The sequence below is a fragment of the Mus caroli genome, unplaced genomic scaffold (assembly GCF_978045245.1).
Source record: "Mus caroli unplaced genomic scaffold, Mus_caroli_1 scaffold_16, whole genome shotgun sequence".
Lineage (NCBI taxonomy): Eukaryota > Metazoa > Chordata > Mammalia > Rodentia > Muridae > Mus > Mus caroli.
The window spans coordinates 70,798,927-70,823,329 of NW_028227271.1; the positions used below are offsets into that span (position 1 = coordinate 70,798,927).

At 41.7% G+C, this 24,403-nt stretch overlaps 1 protein-coding gene across 1 annotated transcript; it reads left to right on the forward strand.

The window, feature by feature from the left end:
* Tspyl5 (TSPY like 5) lies at positions 1-22,659 on the forward strand. Its single transcript, XM_029470155.2, has 3 exons — positions 1-2,020; positions 14,314-14,493; positions 22,583-22,659. Exon 1 carries the CDS (start codon positions 89-91, stop codon positions 1,310-1,312), a length of 1,224 nt encoding a protein of 407 aa, XP_029326015.1. The 5' UTR covers positions 1-88; the 3' UTR covers positions 1,313-2,020; positions 14,314-14,493; positions 22,583-22,659.
* Positions 22,660-24,403: the final 1,744 nt, after the last annotated feature.

Consider the following 24,403-nt stretch of genomic DNA (forward strand, 5'->3'; position numbering starts at 1 on the left):
CCGTGGTGACGTCACGGTTGCCATGGAGAGGCCAGCTTTGTAGAGCCCCTGGGCTGGTAGCGGCTTTGAAACCTTGTTCTCTGGCACCATGAGCGGACGTAGTAGGGGTCGAAAGTCTTCCCGCGCCAAAGGCCGGGGCAAAGGCCGGGCCAGAGCCCGCGTCCGGGCCGCTGCGGAAGACGCCTGGCACGACGAAAAGCCGCCACAGAGCCCGCGGCTCGAGGAGGACTGCGGGGCGGCCGCGCAGGTGCAGGCCGGCGCTGCTCAGGGAGGCGCGGAACCAGCCGAGCCGCGGGAAGAGGCGGCCTGCCGCCTCCCGCTGGACTGCGGCCTGGCGTTGCGGGCTCGGGCTGCAGGCGAGCGCGGGCTGGAGGCCCCTGATCCGGACCTGGAGAGGGCCCGTTCCCTCGCCGAGCGCCTGACCAGCGACACCAGCTTCGTGGGAACCGTGGGAGCCTTGGCGAAGCTGCGACGCGGCTCCCGCATTGGAAATCGGCGAGTCCCCGGGAGGAAGGCCCCAGATACTCGGAGCGCCACGGGGAGGGGACCTCAGGCCACAGTTAGTGGGAAGCCGAAGATGGCCTCTGCGGGGCTGTGCGCCGCTGCTCCAGTGGGGGAGGAAAAAAAGATGACAGAGAAGCATGCTGGGGCAGGGTCTCCCGCGACAGTGGGCAGCATGGATACCCTAGAGACGGTCCAGCTAAAGCTAGAGACCATGAACGCACAGGCTGACAGGGCATATCTCAGGCTTTCCCGCAAGTTTGGCCAGTTGCGACTTCACCACTTAGAGCGCCGGAACCTCCTCATCCAGAGCATTCCGGGCTTCTGGGGGCAAGCCTTTCAGAACCATCCCCAGCTGTCAGCTTTTCTGAATACCAAAGATAAGGAGGTATTGAGCTATTTGAACAGACTGGAGGTGGAAGAACTTGGCCTTGCCAGGTTGGGCTACAAAATCAAGTTCTACTTTGGCCGAAACCCCTATTTCCAAAATAAGGTGCTCATTAAGGAATATGGGTGTGGTCCATCCGGTCAAGTGGTGTCTCGTTCAGCTCCAATCCAGTGGCTCCCAGGCCATGATCTACAATCCCTAAGCAAGGAAAACCCAGAAAACAATGGTAGCTTCTTTGGGTGGTTTTCAAATCACAGCTCTATTGAGTCTGACAAGATTGTTGAGATAATTAATGAGGACCTGTGGCCCAATCCTCTACAGTACTACCTGATCAGTGAAGAAGCCCGTGGAGAGAAAGGAAAGGAAGAAAGGCCAGGTCCAGCAAAACAGAGCCCTGCACCTGCAGTGAGGCAGCCCAACTGATCCGGCACAGATCTCCCTACCGACCTCTTGCTGGACCTGTTAGGCTGACCACGTGGGTTTGGTTGTCTGCCTTCTGTTCGTACCATACGTGGTAGCCACTTTGGACTTATCTTCAAGAATGTGACATTTGTGATAATATTCTCTGCTTCCCCATGACCTCACCTTGTCACAACAGTGTTGCGCGTGTGACATTCTCACTGTTTGTGTATCAATCACTTCGGATATATGACTTTCTCTATCCAGTCCCTATTCTTAGCTCTAGCTCTTCCCGCTTTCCTTTCACCTGGACATTCTGAGTCATTGTCCAGATAGATATTCAAGCTATGCTACTTCATGGCCAGTCAGGCTGGGCTTTGTGTCCATTTTAACCATGCATGTTATCAGTGGCAAGATTTTCCATTGCTATCACAAAATGAAGCCAGTGCTTTTATTCTGTGGGTATGGAGACATCAACCAAGGTTCTTCCTATTTTGTTTCCCACTTCAGCCTAGGTCCAGCAAACCACTGGTGTGGATGAGGACAAGGGAAAACAAGAGTATGTTCTGTTCACATCATACATCTCTTCTTGCCTCATAGACAGTCCACAAGTGAACCCTCCTCATAGTCTGGCTATGCCTGGCTGCAGTAAGCCTATTGCCTTTTGGCTAGGTCGGTGTTATTGGCTCCATCTTGTTTATCAAAGACCTCAAGAACTGCCTATGGACCCAGGTACCTTCCCAATGCATGAGCTACAAACCCACCTTCCCCAGACTTTAGAAAACCTACTGCTTGTCAGACTGGTGGGCAGCCTGGCATTTGTGAACATATGCTTGTTGCTATCATGTTGTGAACCCCGAGAAGAGTAGAGCTTTGGACCACATCTTTATCAACTGGGTATCTGTGCCATTTCTCTTATTCCTTGCTAAGAAGGGGCAAGAAGGAATTTTGAGGAAGAGAGATTTTTCATTTCTATGCCCATGTTTATGTCACACCTTCATGCAACTTAGTCTCCTTCCCTATCAACCTACCTTGGGACTTCCTACTCTCCTTATGAAGCTCTCCCAGCCTTTTAAAATAGCATCACAGTGCAGACAAAAAAAAAAAATCATCAACCAGACTTTTCTACATACAGTTAGGAGGCATGAAGGGGCTTCCTTTGCTCACTCATGTAGTAGGCTGAGATAGGATAAAGAAAAACCAAAAGGCCTCAAGAGAGTCTATGGTCAGACATAGGTCCTGAATCCTGGCTTTGTTCAGTAGTTCTAAAGTTGTATGCATCTGCTAGAATTAGAAACCCTAAGGCAGCAGTGTTGTGGTCTCTTGTTGTGCCTTCTGTCTGTTCCTTTTTAAGACCCAGGGGCTTCTTCCTTTTGTCTCATTTGATAGCCTATGCCACTGGGGTCCCCAGCCCCCAGCTTTCCCACTCAGTAGTGCTTTGCTGTCTTTGTTTCTTAGCCCAAATGTACTCACTATGGAAGAATCCCAAGGTTTTACTGGGGACAGGACAGGCAGAACCTGTTCTAGATATTTCTGGTAAGTGTGCAGGCTGAGCTGGACCATCTCTACCAAAGTTTGTCTGTGTTCTGACTTATCTTCTGTGGAAAGTAGAACTCTGTAAGCCAGCCCCCATGCTAGTATGGAAGACTTCATTCTAACCTTTGTGAGGGGGTCCTTGATTTAGTGGTAAGAAGAAAATAGGCAAGGGAATCCGGGCAAGATAGGTATGAACCTGGTATTGAGTGGGCCAGTAAAACTTGATAGAAATGCATTGTGAAGCTGCAGAGATAGTGATCTCATCTCTTAGTGATGAAGGTGACAGAAGAGACCTTACTCAGGGTTGGGATGGGAGAGTTAAAGGTGTTGGTAAACAAGATGCCGGGGCAAGGATGGATTCAGAGCTCTGGGCAGTCTTCATCATTGTTAGTTATTATTTTTTTTTTGTAATTACAGAAACAAACTAAAAGTAATATTACTATATTGGGTAGAAGTTACATCCTAGAGTGTGTAAGATTATGCTAAATGCTGAGTATTTGCCCTCTAAAATCTTACCACATTTTGTATTTTTGTCTAATGAGGAAAACAGAGCTGTATAAGTTTGCTTTTGCTCTTTATTATGTAAATTTCCAAAAAATAAGAGTGAAGAAAGTGGTCCCTGGACCCTGTGTACCTTCTAGCTAGAAGCAATGAGTAACCTAATGTCATCTGTAGCTTCTTCCTCCTGCATTTTCCATGAAAGTCCAAGTGCATATACCAGTGCAGCTGGATCTACTTTGGGAGACTGGGGCATTGAGATGAAATGTGCACTCTCATGATCACAATAAGTCCACTAATGTCAATTTTGTGTGAACTGATGATATTTTTAGAAGTGGGACTCATAAATAAGTCTTCACAATTAGTGGAACTTAAAAGAGCATTGGTGAGGATATTCTGCCACAGATACAAAAGAAGAGACCATTATGTTGTAAATCTGCCTATGACCCTGATGTAAGGCACTTGAGACCCTTTTCTCCCTTGTAACATAGAGACTTGTATGAACTGTTAGGGTTGCTGTGTTCTGTGAAAATAATCAAATACAACATAATCTTTTCATTAGTTTCTGTAGTTGATAATTTGATATCCTGGTAATAATGTGATTATTTCCCTGTTCCTAAGTGGCATAAATACTTGCAAGTGTGCATGTACAATGGAAAAAAAATAAAAAAATATTCTTGTGTCACCATTGTATTTAATATTACAAAGTAATAATTGGAGGGTTATGAGGCAGGAGCTGAGCTGAAGCAAGGACTGAGTGGTGTATACTAGCCTAAGTAAGCAGGTCCCAGGCCTCAGGCCTTTGCCTGACTAGTTACACAAGAATACTTAAATCCTGCTCCCTAGACCCTTCCCAGAGCCTGGTATTTTGTGTGACTCTAGAGGAAACAACTAGTATTGTTTATAATGAGTTTTCCAGGCACTTCTCATGGGAATTCAATATTTCTAACATCTTGTAGTGAATTTGAATTATGTGGAGAATCCTGTTAAGTAGATTTTGATTTAGTAGTCAGGCAAGCTTCCAGGTGATTGCTTGAAGGTGACATAAGGACTGTACTTTGAGTTGCAACTGAGGTGACCCTAGAGGCCCTTCAAAGAAATAATAAAAAGAAAATTGAAAAAAAATTTAAGTCCATTCAAACTAGAGTAATAGTCTTCAACCATGGTTGCATGTTAGAATTAACAGGGAGACTTAAAACATACTTCTCCTAGCTTCACATAAAAACTATCTAAGTCAGAATGAGGAAAGATATTGGCCTAGTCACAAGGAACTCCAAAGGCTAACTCAATATAGTGTCTTCAGAGTCAGGCTCTCTGATGCTGCTCCTTTCACATCCAGAGAAAGGATAATTTCCATCAGAAGCCATCCTCAGTAATGACCAAACACCACAGAAAATGATTAGAAAAAGAGCTTGGTTTTTAACTGACAAGAAAGTGCCGTTAGAGGCTGTCATGGTAGCTCCATAGGAAAAAGTTCTTGCTAAGCCTAAGGACCTGAGTTTGATCCAACTCAGTGAAGTGGAGAACCAACTCTTGCAAGTTGTCTCATGCGTGTCTCATGTCTCCTACAAGACCTTCACATGCATGTCACTGTGTACCCATCCCCCATACAGTAAATATGAGTGTGATAAAGAGATAAACTTATATGAAGGTAAAGATGCTGCATACAAGGACAGGCAGTGTTTGGAACATAGTAGGTGCTGCAGTGTTGGATGGACAAATAAATGTTGGTAAATGTATGAAGTATTTTGATTGTTTTATATGTACATCTATATTAGTTTTATTCCTGCACAAAGTACCACAGGCTAGAGGGTTCAAAGCTAAAGAAAGTAATCCCTCAATTCTGAAAGGCAGATGCTCAAGATTAAGGGTTGCCAGGCTTTCTTCTGAGGGCATATTTCCTTGGCTACAGATAGACTTCTTTGTGTGTTCACATGACCTTTTTTGGTATGTCTTATGTCATAACTCATCTTCCTAGGACTCAAGCCATATATTACTGTGGTCCACCCTAATGCCTTTAACTTCCATTACCCTTTAAAGAATAGTCTCTTGATAGTCTGGGGTGCTGGGATTAGATCTTCTGTGTGAATGTGGTGGTGGTAGAAGAACATTATCTAGTGACACCATTGTACAATGTAAATGCTTTACATAGTATCCAAGGCTTCTTATCATGTTCCAGGTACTTTTACAGTAACCTTATGGGGTTTAGCTTAATCCTTTCCATATTTTTATAAGGTATAAGGAATTGGAATAAAAAGAAAACTTAGAAAATCATTTGGGCCAGATCCCAGCATTAAACATAGCCTGGTTGAAAAATTCACACCCATTCTTACAGCTCTTAAATGTAAGTCAGTTACCAGAATACATTCTCACCCACTTTCAACTATTTATAGACAGATTTGGGAACAAAAATATTTTTCAGTATAAGGATGACAAACCCAGTCTGAGACCTTAAGAAATGAGGAGCTGGTGCCTGGGCTAGAAGTTAAGCAGGCTGTGTATAGGTTAGAGGCAACAACTCTGGGGCTCTAGCTGACTGTTTACTTAGGAAAATGCAGGCCTCCTGTAGCTGTGTCTCCAAAGAGAAGTGGGGAATGAGAATCTTTATGTGGATTTCCTATACTTGAATATTTTCAGGTAATCAGAAAACACATTTGCTTATTTTGTGTGTATTCATGGTGTGAGTGTACCGTACCAGGTGTAGTGGTCAGAATTGTCAAATTTGGCAGAATTGGGTCTCTCCTTCCACCACTTGTGTATTGGGGATTGAACTCAGGTTGTCAGGCTTGGTGGCAGGTGTCCTCACCATCTGAACTATCTCATCAGCTGTATAAAACCCAGAGTTTTTCTTTAAACATTTTTAAAATAAATGTTGTGTTAGATTCTCCTCCAGTCTCACTGTCCCCACCACTGTCTTTCCAATCCTCCTGGTAAGTCCCTCAGAGTTTTCTCCTAATGTCTCATTTACCCTCTTGGTCCCCTTCAGCACCTCTTTTTATCTGATGCTCTCCTACCTAGATATTTTCGGTTTTATCCATATTTTCAGTCATCACTATGCATACCTGTATACAAACTAGGATCCATGTAAAAAAGAACTGGGTATGTTTTGTTTTTATGAGTCTGAATTACTCTGTATAATATACTTTTCATATCCATCTATTTTTTGCAAATTTCAGTTTTTTATGGTTGAATAAAATTCCATGTGTATATGTACCAAATTTTCATTATCCATTCGTCTATTGAGGTATATCCAGATTAGTTCCTTTTCTGATTGTTGTAAACAGACCAGCAGGCAAATATCTCAGAGTTTTTTTTCTACTTGCCAATATGTAGAGTGTAGAATGAGGAGGCAGCTGTTTGTTTGTTTGTTTGTTTGTTTGTTTGTTTGTTTTCAGGCAGGAGCCTACAATTAGAATTTATGCTGAATCCTTGTGGCATTCCATTTGGGTCCCATCTAATTAGATTTATGTTCTGCATAGTTGCAAAGCCTATATTTTCTAGCTGGCTCACTTAAAACATTCTGTTGCTCAATTTTCTGTTACTATAGTGAAATATTTGAGACTGGATACTGTTATAAGAGAAAAAGTTTGTTGCTTATAGTTTTGAAGGCTTTGGTTCAGCTCCTCCTGTCTGCTTCTCATTATGGCAGGTGACATCATGGGAAGTGTATGAGAGAGAAATCGCATGATAAAATAGAGAGCTAGGGAGTTTCAGGAATCAGACATATCACAACTTTTTTTTTTAATATCACATTTTTTTAAATTAACAAAGTTTTAAAATTTTATTGTTGGTATCTTTACCATAGTTTATAAAGCAATGTATACCTGATATAATGAGAAGAAAAGACAAAACCATAAACGATAAAAATAAAAAGACCTCAGGAATGTACATCAAATTGACATCTTATTGCATTAATCAATAGCTGTTTTGTAAACCGTGGCTATGACAGTCCTGAGCAAGAAATGTTTTCTGTTTAAGCTGTAGTAACTTTTTTGATTATGGATCATAATTTTTTTTTCTGTGGCAGATTTTTATAATTATTTTAAATGTATTTGGAATGACTGTCTCAAAGTAACATGTAGCTTTCCTGACAACAACTTCCCCCTCTCCCTCTCCCTCTCCCCCTCCCCCTCCCCCTTCCCCTCCCCCTCCCCGTCCCCCTCCTCTTCTCCCTCTTGTTCTTCTTCTCCTTCTTCTGAGAGGAAAGAGTTTATTTCATCTTATATCTTACAGTACATTATGAATGGTAGGTAGTCAGGACAGGAAAACAAACATGAACTTGGAGGCAGGCACTGAAGGAGAGGTCATGAAGGAACAGAATTACTATCTTGTATAGACTGATTTCTTATTCCAGTTGTTCAGGGATGGCACTTGCAATAGTAAATCATCAGTTAAGAAAATACTCAATGATCTTTTGCCTACTAGACAATCTGCTGGAGACTTTTTTTCAACCGAAGTTTCCTTTTTCAGTTTGACTCCTGTTAGACTATATTTGATTTAAAAAAAAAAAAAGCAACAAAGAACAAAAGAAAGAAAGAAAGAAAAGGAACAAAAGAAAGGAAGGAAGGAAGGAAGGAAATAATGGAGAGCAGGAGGGAAGGAAGAAAGGAAGGAAAGATTTTCTCAAAGAACCAGCTCCTGATTTTGTTGATTCGTTGTATAGTTCTTTTTGTTTCTACTTGGTTGATTTCTGCCCTGAGTTTGATTATTTCCTGCTGTCTATTCCTCTTGGGTGAATTTGCTTCTTTTTGTTCTAGAGTTTTCTTTTTAAACTAACAGCTGCTGTTAAGCTGCTAGTGTATGCTCTCTCTAGTTTCTTTTTTGGAGGTACTCAGAGCTGTTAGTTTTTCTCTTAGCATTGCTCTCATTGTGTCCCATAAGTTTGGATATGTTATGCCTTCATTTTTATTACATTCTAAAAAGTCTTTGATTTCTTTCTTTATTTCTTCCTTGGCCAAATTATCATTGAGTAGGGCATGGTTCAGCTTCTATGTATATGTGGGCTTTCTGTTGTTTTTGTTGTTATTGAAGACCAGGCTTAGTCTGTGGTGATCTGATAGGATGCATGGGATTATTTCAATCTTCTTATATCTACAGAGGCCTGTTTTGTACTGGTTTTGGAGAAGTTTTGGAGAAGGTACCTTGAGGTTCTGAGAAGAAGGTATATTCTTTTATTTTAGGATGAAATGTTCTATAGATATCTGGTAAATCCATTTGGTCCATAGCTTCTGCTAGTTTTTCCGTGTCTCTGTTTAGTTTATGTTTCCATGATCTGTCCATTGATGAGAATGGGGTGTTGAAGTCTCCCACTATTATTGTTTGAGATACAATGTGTGATTTGAACTTTAGTGAAGTTTTTTTTTTTTTTAATGAATGACTGTGCACTTGCACTTGGAGCATAGATGTTCAGAATTGTGAATTTATCTTGGAAGATTTTACCTTTGATGAGTATGATGTGCCCCTCCTTGTCTTGTTTGATAACTTTGGGTTGGAAGTCAATTTTATTCGATATTAGAATGGGTACTCCAGCTTGTTTCTTGGGACCAATTGCTTGGAAACTTGTTTTCCAGCCTTTTACTCTGACATAGTGTCTGTCTATGACACTGAGGTGCTTTACCTGTATGCCACAAAATGCTGGGTCCTGTTTACATATTCAGTCTGTTAGTCTACATCTTTTTATTGGGGAATTAAGTTCATTGGTGTTAAGAGATATTAAAGAATAGTGATTGTTCCTTCCTGTTTGTTTGTTTTTTTGTTTTGTTAAAGGTGGAATTATGTTTGGGTGCCTGTCTTCTTTTGGGTTTGTTGAAAGAAGATTACTTTCTTACTTTTTCTATGGTGTAGTTTCCTTCCTTGTATTGGAATTTTCCATCTATTATCCTTTTTAGGACTGGATTTGTGGAAAGATATTGTGTAAATTTGGTTTTGTCATGTGTCTTAGTAAGGCTTTTACTGCTGTGAACAGACACCACGACCAAGGAAAGTCTTATAGAAACAACATTTAATTGGGGCTGGCTTACAGGTTCAGAGGTTCAGTACATTATCATCAAGGTGGGAGCATGGCAGTATCCAGGCAGGCATGGCGCAGGCAGACCTGAGAGTTCTACATCTTCATCCAAAGGCTGCTAGTGGAAGACTGACTTTCAGGCAACTAGGGTGAGGATCTTATGCCCACACCCACAATGACACACCTACTCCCACCAGGTCACACCTATTCCAAGGCCACACCTCCAAATGGTTGCCACTTCCTGGTCCATGAATATACAAACCATCACATCATGGAATATCTTGGTTTCTCCATCTATGGTAATTGAGAGTTTTGGTGGGTATAGTAGTCTGGGCTGGCATTTGTGTTCTCCTAGGGTCTGTATGACACCTTTCCCAGGATCTTCTAGTTTTCGTTGTCTCTGGTGACAAATCTTGTGTAATTCTCCTTACTGCTTTTAATATTCTTTCTTTGTTTTGTAGATTTGGTGTTTTGACTGGCTTATCATGTGATGGGAGGAATTTCTCTTCTGGTCCAATCTATCTGGAGTTATGTAGGCTTCTTGTATGTTCATGTGCTTCTCTTACTAAGTTTGGGAAAGTTTTCTTCTATAATTTTGTTGAAGATATTTACTGGCCCTTTAAGTTTGGAATCTTTACTCTCTTCTATACCTATTATCCTTAGGTTTGGTCTTCTCATTGTGTCCTGGATTTCCTGGATGTTTTGAATTAAGAGGTTTTTGTATTTTGCATTTTCTTTGACTATTGTGTCAATGTTTTCTATGGAATCTTCTGCACCTGACATTCTCTCTTTTATCTCTTGTATTCTGTTTTTGATGCTTGCATCTATGACTCCTGATCTTTTGCCTAGGTTTTCTATCTCCAGGGTTGTCTCCCTTTGTGATTTCTTTATTGTGTCTACTTCCAGGTTTAGATCCTGGATGGTCTTGTTCAATTCCTTCACCTGTTTAGTTGTGTTTTTGTGCACTTCTTTAAGGGATTTTTGTGTTTTCTCTTTCAGAGCTTCTACCTGCTTACCTGTTTTCTCCTGCATTTCTCTAAGGGGGTTATTTATGTCTGCCTTAAAGTCCTCTATCTTCATCATTAGATGTGATTTTACATCAGAGTCTTGCTTTTCTGGTGATTTGAATATCCAGGGCTCACTGGGTTGGAAGAACCTAATGATGCCAAGTAGTGTTGGTTTTCGTTGCTTATGTTCTAGGCCTTGCCTCTCACCATTTGTTTATCTCTGGCATTATGTGGTCTTGCTGTCTCTGACTGTTACTTGTCCCTCCTGCAAGCCTGTATGTCAATACTCCTGGACCAGATCTCTCAAGGAGGAAATGTGTATGGAAAGCTTTGGCACAGGGTCAGCTCTGGGGTGCAGATAGAAACCAGAAGGATCCTGTCCCAGGCTCTTCCTTGGTTCCTGTGTCCTGATGGCTTTGAGTGTGTCCCTCTTTTGGCCAGGAATTTGAGTAGAAGTGTTGGTCTTATCTGTGCTCCCAGGTTTGTCAGCTCTTTCCTGGAGGTATTCGGTACAGAGAGCTGTCGCACAGGATCTGCTCTCTCTGTGTTTTTCTTTTCCAGTCTTTGCTGTCAGTATTTTCAATGTTCCCCAGGCATGGTTGAACAAGGACTATGGTCTGAAGTTAGCATATAAAGAGAAGGTTCTGATGTACAGCCATCCCTTGTATTTCTCTTTTCTGCCTGTTCTAATAGTTGAGTAAAATGTTGTAGATCAAAGAAAAGAGAGTGGGAATGAAGACTGAAGAACCTGCTCACTATATAGCAGGCTGAGTCTGTGTTAAAATGTACTGACTTATGTGACCCAAACAAACTCAGTTGGAAATAGGAAGGAACAGTGAATATGGAATCTCCATTGCTCACCTGATTGAGCCACAGACCTTGAGAATGGTTGACTGCTAAGTGTTTGCCAATGTGAGGTTTACTACCTACAGTGTGAGCAATAACAGAGGAGCTGCAGAGTGTGACAGCTAAGAGTTGCAATCAAACATGTCCCAGATTGTAGTAATCTAGCATGTAGTGCTTTGGCAAGATCTGGTTTCTCTACCTATAACCGGGGAGTAAAAGTCAGATTGAAGTTATTCAAAAATAAGACTCAAATTAGTGTAGTAAAAGGATTAAGTTATTGATGTTGGGAAGTGAAAAGTCCAGGACAATCAATCCAGATTTGCTTGATCCCAGGGTGGGTGCTTTTTCCTCATGGCAGTGTGACTTACTTGGTGCTGTATGTCCACAAGTCATACCCAATCAGCAACCTCAATAAAGAAAACAAAAAGCTTTTTTTTCTCTGCCAATACATGCATGTGCACTTTTGTGTGTGTGTGCGTGCACACACACACACACACACACGCACACGCACACGCACACGCACACACACACACACACACAGAGAGAGAGAGAGAGAGAGAGAGAGAGAGAGAGAGAGAGAGAGAGAAAGAGACAGAGAGAGACAGAGAGAGACAGAGACAGAGAGACAGAGAGCTGAGGTTTACTCTTTTGTCTCATCAGGTCATTATAAACACTTGAGCTAAGTTAAGGCCTGGATCACTGCCCATCCCCAAAGCCAAGTGTAGGGTCAACCCCACCCAAGCTCCAAGGACTGATAATAAGAAAGAGGTGAAATCTTTTACAAATAAAAATAAACCACCATTCTAGGGCTAGAGGGAGGTGGAAGATGCTGCAGTGGCCCAAATAATAGCTTCCCACTGAACAGAAGCTGTCCTTGTTATTAAGGAAGTGGGTAAGGGTAGGACCAAAACCCTGTTATTTATAAAGGGTCTGGATAGGTCTCAAGCATCAGACACTGCCAACTCTTTTCCCTGCCTTTCCCCACAGAGTGACAGTTTTTGTGTTGTAGGAGTTTGGTTGCTACTTTCATAACCCACACAGTCTAATCTTTATTTAGATTATTGTTCTTCTCTAAAGATTTTGTACTTTCCCTTATTATTTTATTCTGGTGTTTCCTTTGGGAACAGATAATCCACAAACTAGCTTCTGTGTGGTCATGTGAGAATGAAAATCAGAAGAAATGAGGGGGTGGATTCCTCTTACATAGGATAAGGACATCTTCAGGAGGCAAAGACATGGGGCGGTGTGACATGTGCTAGTGCCTGAGAACTTGAAAATAGGATCTTCCACATACTGTCACCCATCACCATTCATGGAAAATTGGTTCCTAAACAATAAGGACGCCAAAACTGAAGGATGCTGAAGAAGTTCCTTATGTAAAATAAAGAGGAGTTTGCATGTCATCTGCACACACCTTCCTGTGTTCTTTTAATCATTCCAAGATTACTTACCTCATATACCAGTGTGAATGCTATGTAAACATTTGCCAAACAGTGTTGTTTAGGGAATATTGACTAGAAAATGCCCATACACATTCAGTATAGACACTGTCATTGTTGACCTAACCACAGTTTGTAGTCTGGATTTCTGGAGCCCTGCTCTGCATATCCCACATGTGTGGCAGGCTGCCTGTCAGTACTTCAGAGTTTAGGAGTTTCTCACTTCTCATTTCCCAGGCTCCTGTCTTTTACCCCACCCTCCTCATGGCTCCTACTCTTCCTGCATGTTTGTAGTTCCTCCTTCCCTTCTCTGCAGTATGTTCCAGATTTGGCAGCTTATGTGTCAATGGTTACTCCTCATAACTGTAGATATAGAGGGTTTACGTATGGATGATTACCTTCCAACACTGGACAGTGATGGTTAAAAGAGGGATGTAAGTCTGATCATAGTAACATAAAAGTTTCCAAGGCTCAGAGATATGACTGAGGTCATCTCAGGATGTAGAGCAGAAAGTAATCGCCTTGAATTTATAATATCATGAAATGGGCTGCTGATGTGTGTTCCCTCCAAACATGAGAACATGGGTTGCCAGGCAGTGGTGCTGCATGCCTTTAATCCTATCACTTGGGAGGCAGAGGCAGGTGAATTTCTGAGTTCGAGGACAGCCTGGTCTACAGAGTGAGTTCTGGGACAGCCAGGGCTACAAAGAGAAACCCTGTCTTGAAAACCAAAAAAAAAAAAAAAGAGAGAGAGAGAACATGAGTCAGAATGAGTCAGAATGGGGACATCTGTTTCTATTTCACACTCCCCCTCTGAAAGACTCAGGGGTTATTTTGGAGGAGGAGGGAAAAGATCTTAAGGTGGTGGACATCCTCAGGGAAGCAGCCAGTTTTTGCCAGACATGGCAGGGCTAGTGTGCACATCAACTCATAGTGACATGCATGAGCTCTGCATTAGATCAAGCCAGCAAAAACTGTCAGCATAGATGAGGACAAGTCCATGAAGTCCCACCCCAGCATGGATGATGATGGGCTCATGAATTACCACCCCTACATGAGAAACTATTGACTATTGATGGCTGGTGAGTGTGATTGAGTGTGTAAGGGGGGGTGCAGTCAGTTTTCTTCACTGGTGTGGCCCTCTGAGGCTACCTGTGTTCTTGAAGTAGATGGTCTTATACCCATAGAAACACAGACGATGCTACGTGGACTCTGTAAATTTAAACAAAACAAAAACACATGGAGTTTGGAGGGGCGGTTGGTAAGGAGAATAGGAGAGGAATTGGAGGTGGAGGAGATGAAAAACAAATTTGAGCAAAACACACAAATGTGTGGAATTCTTAAACAATATCAAAAATTTTAAAATAGAACATAGGTCTGAGAAAAGAATGTGTTCTTGGTGGGTTGTACCTGCTTCCCTCTGGACCTGGCTGTGATGAAGGAAGACACAAGAGAATTAACAGAATTTTAAGGTGTAGAGAGATTGATCCATGGGATCTGATGCCCTCTCCTGGTATCTGTGGGCACTGGCACTCTCATGTGCACATGCTGCTGTCCACCCCCTCCCCCATATGCATAATTAAGAATAAAAATCTTAAAAAGAATGAGCATTTTAGACAAATTGTTCTGAAATGGTTTTTTTTTTTTTTTACTTTTTGGTTTTTTGTTTGTTTGTTTGTTTTGTTTTTTAAGTACAAGGCAGGAAGAACAGTGCCAGTAGCAGGACAAAGAAGAGGCGGGATGACTTGGATTGGGCAGATAAGAGTTCAAGAGGTGACCTTGAGCCAAATAAAGAAGACCCAAACATAGGAAGAAGTACTGAGGCCAGAGAGAGAAACCGGAAAAAAAGAGGACTTTGATCCTAGGATGAGGGTAAGTGTAGAAGGAAATATATAGCATGCTAAAAGGAGAGCCTTTCCTATCCCAAGGTGGTGCCCTGGGGCCAGGGCATGTTATCTCATACCTTTGAGCTCACCTATGACTAAGTGAAGTTCTGTCTGTATGGAGCCAGCTTCGGGAGGATGATGCACCAGGAAGATTGCAGAAGGAGAATGCTGGCTGCGAGGGGACGCTGGGAGTTTCAACAGACCTTACTTTGCTCTGAGAAGCAGAAGGTAGAGTTTATTGGAGAACCAACTTCCTAGAAGGCTCCTTCAGGAGAAGGGGAAACCCACCTTGTTGGTGGTTCAGACAGGGCAGAGCTCATTCTGCTTCCTGTGGGGCATTCCTCCTCTAAGCTACATCCACACTGAAAACTGATAGTGTCCAGTCTCCAGCCCAATTTACAAGAAGGGGTCAGTTCACTTGAGCTTCATTCTGATTTCCATAACACTGGAAGAAAGTGAAGGAGGGGATATCTCAATAAAAAAGAAAACCATTTAAACTGCCAGGGAACTTGCTTCGGATATTTGTGAAGTGTGTACAATCGGGAGTGGCTAGCCAGTGGAGAGGCTCATCCCTGGACAGTCAACAATCAAGGAAAAGTGAACCAAAAGGGCTTCACATGGAAGATTCTCCACCAAAAATTAACTCCTAATGCTTTGATTCCCTTTTAAGTACAAGAATGAGGACTTCCTCATGGACACATTGGCAACTCCTTACCCTGTGACTGATTAGGACAGCACTAGTAGGTGCATCTGGGAGAGAGAGGCCTCTGTTGCAGTGTGTGGTCTTGGCAGAGCTGGGTTTCTTCCTGTCTTCTGTTTGTGGGCCTCTGCAGTTGCATAGTCCTTGCTTTGACTCCACTGTCCCAGGGCTCTTGTGGACCTCAAGCTGTACTACAGAGCAACTGTGATAAAAACTGCATGGTACTAGTACAGTGACAGACAGGTAGATCAATGGAATAGAATTGAAGATCCAGAAATGAACCCACACACCTATGGTTACTTGATCTTTGACAAGGGAGCTAAAACCATCCAGTGGAAAAAAGACAGCATCTTCAACAAATGGTGATGGCACAACTGGCAGTTATCATGTAGAAGAATGAGAATTGATCCATTCGTATCTCCTTGTACAAAGCTCAAGTCTTAAGTGGATCAAAGAACTCCACAGAAAACCAGAGACACTGAAATTTATAGAGGAGAAAGTGGGGGAAAACCTCGAAGATATGGGCACAGGGGAAAAAGTCCTAAACAGAATAGCAATGGCTTGTGCTATAAGTTCAAGAATCAACAAATGGGACCTCATAAAATTGCAAAGCTTCTTTAGGGCAAAAGATACTGTCAATAAGACAAAAAGGCCACCAACAGATTGGGAAAGGATCTTTACCAATCCCAAATCTGATAGGGGACTAATATCTAATATATACAAAAAGCTCAAGAAGCTGGACTTCAGAAATTCAAATAACCCCCATTAAAAATGGGCTACAGAGCTAAACAAAGAATTCTCAACTGAGGAATACCGAAGGGCTGAGAAGCACTTGAAAAAATGTTCAACATCCTTAATCATCAGGGAAATGTAAATCAAAACAACCCTGAGATTTCACCTCGCACCAGTCAGAATGGCTAGGATCAAAAATTCAGGTGACAGCAGATGCTGGCGAGGATGTGGAGAAAGAGGAACACTCCCCCATTGCTGGTGGGAGAACTGTTAACTCTTAGCTTAGCTACTATGGAGGTAAAATTCTTTGGTGATGTGAGCGATGTAAGTACAGTCTTATTACAATGAACTCCAATGTCCAAAAATTGTTCTTATTTTGGGTTTGTACTACAGTAAGAGCCAAGATTTTAAGCTCTACTAAAAATAAAACAAACAAACAAACAAACAAACAGAAAGACTTTATCTATTTATGGTCATTAAAAAGAGTAATAGTGATATACTATTTTAAAATATCATACAGTTAATATATTTGGAGTTATTTAAAATTTATATTAAGAAAACATGTATTTTCAGTATTGCTGTAGACAAGCATCTACATAAGGCTGTTCAATGGATTTTTTTATATCAAACAGCATTTATAATACTCATTTTTTATTGTTATAATATTTTATACATTTTAAAATATATGATTAAAAATTAAATGTATGGCAGGTATTGAAGGGGTCTCTGGGAAGAGTTGGGGTAGAAAATGGAAGAATGTGATGTACGTCTATTTACTCAAATTATGTTTTTAAATGTTAACAAATTCAGTTAAATTCAAAGTATGTATCTTTTCTCATCATAATACAATAAAACTTAAATAAAAATAAAGAACTCATCTACTGAATGGAACACAGGGCCCCCAATGGAGGAGCTAGAGAAAGTACCCAAGGAGCTGAAGGGGTCTGCGACCCTATAGGTGGAACAACAATATGAACTAACCAGTACCCCAGAGCTCGTGTCGCTAGCTGCATATGTAGCAGAAAATGACCTAGTCGGCCATCATTGGGAAGAGAGGCCCCTTGGTCCTGCAAACTTTATATGCCCCAGTACAGCGGAATTCCAGGGCCAAGAAGTGGGAGTGGGTGGGGAGGGGAGCAGGGTGGGGGGAAGGGTATAGGGGACTTTTGGGATAGCATTAGAAATGTAAATGAAGAAAATATCTAATTAAAAAATTTGAAAAATAAATAAAGTATTCTGTTGGTAAATGTTAAGACAGTGGAATAACAAAGGGAGAAAATACGTAGCATTTAGTCACTGGAAACTGAGTTTAGATAAGGAAAGAGTAGACGGTTACATCTTTGAAAGGTCACATCTGAACTTGTGTATCCTTTATCATGAAGCTTGTGAGCAAGGCAAACCTGTGTGCCTTTGATAAGAGGTCTGGTAGTCTTGTCTAGTTAACGAATTGACTAATAAGCTAATACCGTGGTCGATTACCGTAAGCTAAGGAGATAAAGTTCTGTTTGCTAGCTGACAAGCTGTAGTCAGCTTAGCTGTAAATGTAGTCAGAAATCCGGGAAGAATAAATTATGTTCTAGATATCAAATGTTAATTAAAATGACAGAGATTGGTCAGTAGTCCTCTATCCAAACAGTTCTCCCAGGTTCTGTGATTTCCATTGTTTCTTGGGGGGAGTTATTCTGGCCATCAGACCGAGAAATCAAGAAGCTTTTTCCTGAGGGGGAGTAATCTGGGAGAAATGACTTACTTTGTGTTAGGCAATATGAGAAATTTAACTGAGTGACCTCTGTCCACAGTGTAGGCTGAGCCCTGGCAGTGGGCATGGCAATGGAGCAGTGTTTTTTAGTGGTTATCATACCACAATCCAGGTAGTCTTGTCACTGTACCCATATCTTCTCACAGAACTTGGGGAGGGGGGGGTCACTGTTAGGCTTTGGGAGTCTTTGTCTGTCATAACAAGCTTAAATATTAACATTTTCAGCAGATTTCTGACAAGATTGAGAGATAGTTCTATTAAGTATATATGAGTTAGGCAATCTGTGTTTGTTTAATTATTTGTACCAGAATGTATCTAGTAAATAGAATACATTTCAACTTAATAGCCTTAGCAAAAACAAGGCTAAACATATATTTAAGGCACTGATCTTTAACTGAAGAAGTGATCTTTAACGCTTTTTACTGTTGTAAATCTTTAAATTAATATTAAAATCATTATTTACCAAGACAGGATAGAACAAAAACCTTATCTTAATTGGAAAGTGCCATTGGAGACCTTAAATCAGGCTGTGCTCCTAAAGACAGTGAAGTGGGAACGGTCCATAACAAAGATGGTGGGTATCTTGGACTGCCTTTAACCAAGATTTCACTGAAGTGACAGCAAGTCATGTGACCACCCTTAACTAAGATGGAGTTCAAGCACTAACTCTACCTGTGGAGAAAAGTCAAGTGTTACACCTTAGAATAGAGCTGCAGAAGCATTGTGTATCTTAGAATGAAATGGCAGAAGCATTGCAGATACAAACATAAAGCCAAATCTAAGCAGTGCAGTGTGAGGGGCCCATTGTGCTGCTTGGTGATGGGCTGCAGCTGCTAGAGTGAGAAGGTGTAGACAGGTGCTCGGCTTGGTGTCAGGTCATGGAGCACTGGGTAGTCGGACTGCGCAAGACCCAGGGAGGGTGAGGGGTGGCTATAGCTGTGCTCTGTCTGACTCTCTGGTTGCTGCAGCAGCAGAGCATGCTAAGTCCAAAATAAGATCTGGAGAGTGCAACAAAGAGTCAATGGGGCAGGGAGCCAAGAGCAGAGAGCAAGGGGGAGGGTTGAGAAGTACCAGGGGTCCTAGTCACTGTTGTGGAACCAGCAGCAGGGAGCTAGAGAGTGAGGGAGAATGGTGGAAAGTAGAGAGCGAGTTGGTTGGAATGAAGCCTGTGTATAGGAATCTTTTTGTTTGTTTGTTTGTTTGTTTGTTTGGATTGCTGATGATAATTATAAAGATCTTTTAAAATGGTAGGTTCAAAAGTGCTGTTAAGTGGCCATTTGGAGTCATTATCTAACTAAGAGGTAATGGGATCAGACCTGATTGCAAAGGTGGATAAGTTTGGAAGACTTTAATTCAGGTACTAGTTTTAGAGATTTGAGGCAAGATACCCATTGGGTGAGTAGAAGCTAGCAATTTGCCCAGTTACAGTGTTCAGAGGACAAATGTGATAGCTAGAAACAATAGCTGGGCTAGGTTATCAGGTCATCAAGTGTTGAAATGGGGTGCTGACCAGTGCCTGAGTAACAATTAGGAAAATGGTTCATCCGAGGCCTGGGATTTTGTAGTAGTGAGAAAGAAACAGAAGAGAAAGTCTCTCTCTCTCTCTCTCTCTCTCTCTCTCTCTCTCTCTCTCTCACACACACACACACACACACACACACACACACAGAGAGAGAGAGAGAGAGAGAGAGAGAGAGAGAGAGAGAGAGAGAGAGAGAGAGGAGAGAGAGAAAGAGAGATATCTCATCCAAGGGAAGAGTCATCCAGAAGGCCGGTCATAAAGACTATGGTTAACTTGTCCCCCAAAGACCCTAGAGGGTGGCTAGCTCTTTCTTGGAACCAGAAGCCTTTTACACTGACACCACTCCCAATGGTGGGAGGGAGCTTACAAATCTACCAGCGTCTAGATGAATAGGTCTAGATAGATCTGATGGCTAAAAAGTTCATGTGGTGGCAGGTTTGTGAATCTGAGTTGCAGGGAATGTGAACCTGCCAGTTTTTAAATCCAAGTCATGAAACCCATGTTGTGGTTTTATAAAAAGGAGTCAGGATATGTTTGCTAGATCTTGGTATAGTAAGGTGGGAGGGGTGCCTTGGCAGACCCCCTGAGGTACTAACCATATGACAGGTATAGTGTAGAATAGAATTCATATAGGACATGGGGAAGTGGAGTTGAAAAGGGAGTACAGACAGGGAAAGACAGAGGTGGAGGAGAAAGAGAGAGAAGAGGCTGGCCAGGAACACATGGAGAGAGATGGGGAAGGGGGAAGGGAAGAGGGGGAGAAAAGAGTCAGGAGAGAGAAGAGAGTCAGAGAGAGAAGGGGCAGAGAGAACCAAGAGGGGTCAAACAGTTCCTTCTATAGCAAACCAAGCCTACCTGGCTATTATCAGGTAACTATTGGGAAGAGCCTAGAAGGAATGCTAACAGGGATAATAAGGTATTCCTTAAAGAGGTGATAAATGGCACACAGTCTATTCTTGCTAGGGCTATACCTAGCTGCTAGAAATGGAGACAAGTCAACAGCAGTGGCTTAAATAACATACAGGTTCATTTTCTTTCATCTAGATTTGATATCTAGTCAAGACACCTAGGTAAGTACAGAATTTATTTAAAAGCTCCTAGCTTCCATTGTCTAGGGTTAGGGTGCCATGTCCTAAACAGGAAAAGCATGAAGAGGAAGAAATCAAGCCAAAGGGAATCTGAATCCGTTTAATTTAGAGAGGCGCCACCAGATCAGCTGGTTTTATTAGTGAACCATAATTTAATGATTCATGACATTTTAGCTTTGTCCATTGCTGCTCAGAAAATACTGAGTAGGCAGTAGGCATGTCTACCACACAATCTTTCATGGCAGCCTCTAGGCTGGGTAGAATGACATTGTTTTGGAGCCTGGTATGATGTGCATGTGAGTCCTGGCTCAGTGGTATTTTAGTTGTGTGACAGTGGGAAGTGTATTCTTGTTTTTCAGATAAATCTGTAGTTATAAAACTGAAAGGCTTATAATCTTCCTTTAGGGGCTGTTTTATAGCTTAAATGAGAAAAGTCATGCAAGGCTCAGGGCAGAATCTGCTATTTGAATAATAGGTGTTGAATGAAGCTAACCTTTCTTCCCTGTCCAGCAGGATGGATTCTTTCACATGCAGGCTTTCAATACCACTCATTAAATGCAACTCACAATGCAGACCCTCTGGCATAAACTGCTCCAGTAAACTGCTATGCTTTCAACTTTCAGCAGCAGTGAGACCTGAGGCAGATATCAGTCAGTCCAGGCACTCTTGCTCCCTAAACAGCAGGCAAAGAGGCTCTAGGCAGAGGAAAGCTCTGAGTCATGGGGAATGTAGATATGGTGAGGGGCCCAAGGGTCTGGGTAGAGGATGCTGGGCTCTGAAATAACATTTGTTCAATGCTGTTTGTGTCAAATACATAGCACAAAGTGTAATCCCTCCCAGGCTATATCTGGATCTGCAGGAAGCAGGAATAGAGAGAGGCACTGGGTCTGAGTTGAACGTTTGAAACTCCAAAAACCCAACCCTAGTAACAATTTTTCCAAGCAAGGCTACTCCAACAGAGTCACACCTCCTAATCTCTGTCAATTAGTACCAATCCCTAATGACCAAACATTCGAATATATGAGTCGATGTGGATTATTTCTATTCAAACTACCACAAGGGCCACGACTTATGTGTATGAAATCCTCTTCTCTGTTGGGTGGGTGCTTGTAGGTTATTTGACCTAAGACATCATTCAAGTCCCAAGAGGTAGAACTAGCTGATGCTTGGACAGTGTGGGTCACTTGAGGTCACACAACCATTATGACAGAATTATGATTTGAGCTCGTGGTTGCCTGGCAACACTCAAGAGATCCAATATTGTGCACACATTTGTTAAATAATGACCTGGGAACTTAAGTACTGAGTGCTTAATATTAAGACCTTTGAGATGCTTAATTCTTCAGTCCCAGTGATGCACAAGATGAACCCATTGTTCCTATGGGTACTAAAAACAATATCATTGTCTCTTTAAAGATTCCATCAAGGGTGCCTGAAACTCCAATTATTTTGATGGACATTTGGTTCTCCTAAGTTTAAGGAGGTAACAATAGAGGCATTGTTTGGGGCAAAGTTCTGTATTTAACTGGCAAGCCAGAGAGTTTGACTCAACTTGGTAACCAGAGGCCATTTGGAGATCTCTTATGATCTTTGCTATTTCCTTTTCTTGGGCTCTGTACACCCAGACTGTTAAACAGGAATCTATCCTGCCTCACTTCCTTCTTGCTGTATCGTTTCTAAGTCATCTTGGCTTTGATTCTGACATAGTGGCACCCAAACCCTGGCCACTCATTTCTTTCCCTCTTTTGGCCTTAAGGAGGCTGTCAATGTCATTTCCATGTAAGGACACTAGAAAATAGTGAAAGTAGTATCACCTACTCTACAGTCACTCATAAGATCCTCATTATTGGCCAGGCAGTGGTGGTGCACGTCTTTAATCCCAGAATTTGGGAGGCAGAGACAGGCAAATTTCTGAGTTTGAGGCCAGCATGGTCTACAAAGTGAGTTGCAGGACAGCCAGGGCTACACAGAGAAATCCTGTCTCTAAAAACAAAAAACAAAAAAATTCTCATTATCTAAAAATGTTTGATAACAGAAAAAAATAGACACTAGAAAGTGAGTATACTTAAAACACTGACCAAAGCAGATCACAGAAAACAGACAAATAGTCACCAAATCAAACAATAATAGATAGACCTGTTGAAAATTAATATAAAAGTTATAAAATAAGTTTATGTTATGTTGAACATTATATTGAATATACTAGTTTATACTATCAGCTAATTTTAATGAACAGAATAAACTTGTTTACTTGTTTATTTACTGTTGAGACAGGGTGACTCTGTGTATGCACCTTGCTGGCCATGAGCTTCTCTCATACTTGAGTGCTGGGACTTCAGATTTACACAACAAAGCTGGTAAGTTTAATTTGGATATGAGAACAAAAACTTCCAACAAAATCATTTGACTGCCCAACATTAAATTATTTATACATCAATTTTGCAACATGATCCCAAACAAAATACTATTTACAAAATTCTCACATTCAATTCTGTCCTTCCCCACAAAGCTTCATTTAAATTTATGATATCCAAATAATTTTCTTTGCTGCATCTTATTAACTTTACTCATTTTCTCTCTTCTCTTTCTCTCTTCGCCATTTGCACTCTAACTCCCCGGTCTGTGGTATCTTGGAGTTAAAAATCCCCAAACGATCTCCAGACTCAGTTTAGACTATAATTAACCATATTTATAAAAACTGCTAGTAGGATCATAATCTCAAAGACAAATCAGACATATGCAGCTCAGAGGCAGATTAAGGATGAGTTTTAAAGGCAAAGACCAGAAGTTCTTGAATGTCTGCATAAGCAGGTTACAAAAGCCAGAAAAGCAGTTATTCATATCATAAAAATTGGATGGTCATGGCTGTACATTTGAGGATTGGACTCAGTGAGTCAGAGACAAATAGCTATTAGGTAGCAAGATGGATGCCAAGAATAAAATGGAGTTTCTTTAGCCATTACAGTAGTGACCCTGCTTGAATTGAGCAGCCTTCAGCTTCACTTCCATTGATCTCATGAACTGACCAAATCTGCAGTTTTATTTGCCATGTGCTTTGTACTGGCTATTTTTTGTGTCAACTTGACACAGCTGGAGTTATCACAGAGAAAGGAGCTTCAGTTGAGGAAATGCCTCCATGAGATCCAACTGTAAGGCATTTTCTCAATTAGTGATCAAGGGGGAAAGGCCCCTTATGGGTGGGATCATCCCTGGGCTGGTAGTCTTGGGTTCTATAAGAGAGTAGGCTGAGCAAGCCAGAGGAGGCAAGCCAGTAAAGAACATCCCTCCATGGCCTCTGTATCAGCTCCTGCTCCCTGACCTGTCTGAGTTCCAGTCCTGACTTCCTTTGTGATGAACAACAGCATGGAAGTGTAAGCCGAATAAACCCTTTCCTCCTCAACTTGCTTCTTGGTCATGATGTTTGTGCAGGAATAGAAACCCTGACTAAGACATGCTTGCATTATGTTCACCGGATATGGTAGGGCAGTATAAATATGAAACTATGAGGCAGGAGAGTGCACTTACTTCATGGTAAAATGCTTTGTAGTAGGAGTCAATTTTATAAGTTCTGTTAATGTGGTTAGGAGAGACCTTTGCTGTCTTGTGCTATCCATATTTCCATATTTAACCTCATGAAGTTCAAAGGAACTTCCTGTGCTACACAGTACCCTGGTATTTGTGAAGCACTTGGACATTTCACTGTAGCCTCACTGCAACCCAGTGAGGAACCATCCCTTTCCTTGTGACTTTTTTTTTTAAAGATTTATTTATTATTATACATAAGTACACTGTAGTTGCCTTCAGACCCACCAGAAGAGGGTGTCAGATCTCATTATGGGTGGTTGTGATCCACCATGTGGTTGCTGGGATTTAAACTCAGGACCTTTGGAAGAGCAGTCAGTTCTCTTACCAACTCTGCCATCTCACCAGCCCTCCTTGTGACTTTTGAAAGCTAAAAAGGTTCAAGTAATGTACCCCAATCCCACAGCTTTTTGAGAAACAGAGCCACAGTTGGACCCCAGCTTTGGTAGTTGGAGATCTTCCCTTTTCTCTGACTGGTTACAATGGTGGTTTACTCATAAGAAGTCCTAAAAT

What these genes read in the sequence shown, in the direction of transcription:
- Tspyl5 (XM_029470155.2), top strand. Translation starts at nt 89, where the DNA reads ATGAGCGGACGTAGTAGGGGTCGAAAGTCTTCCCGCGCCAAAGGCCGG.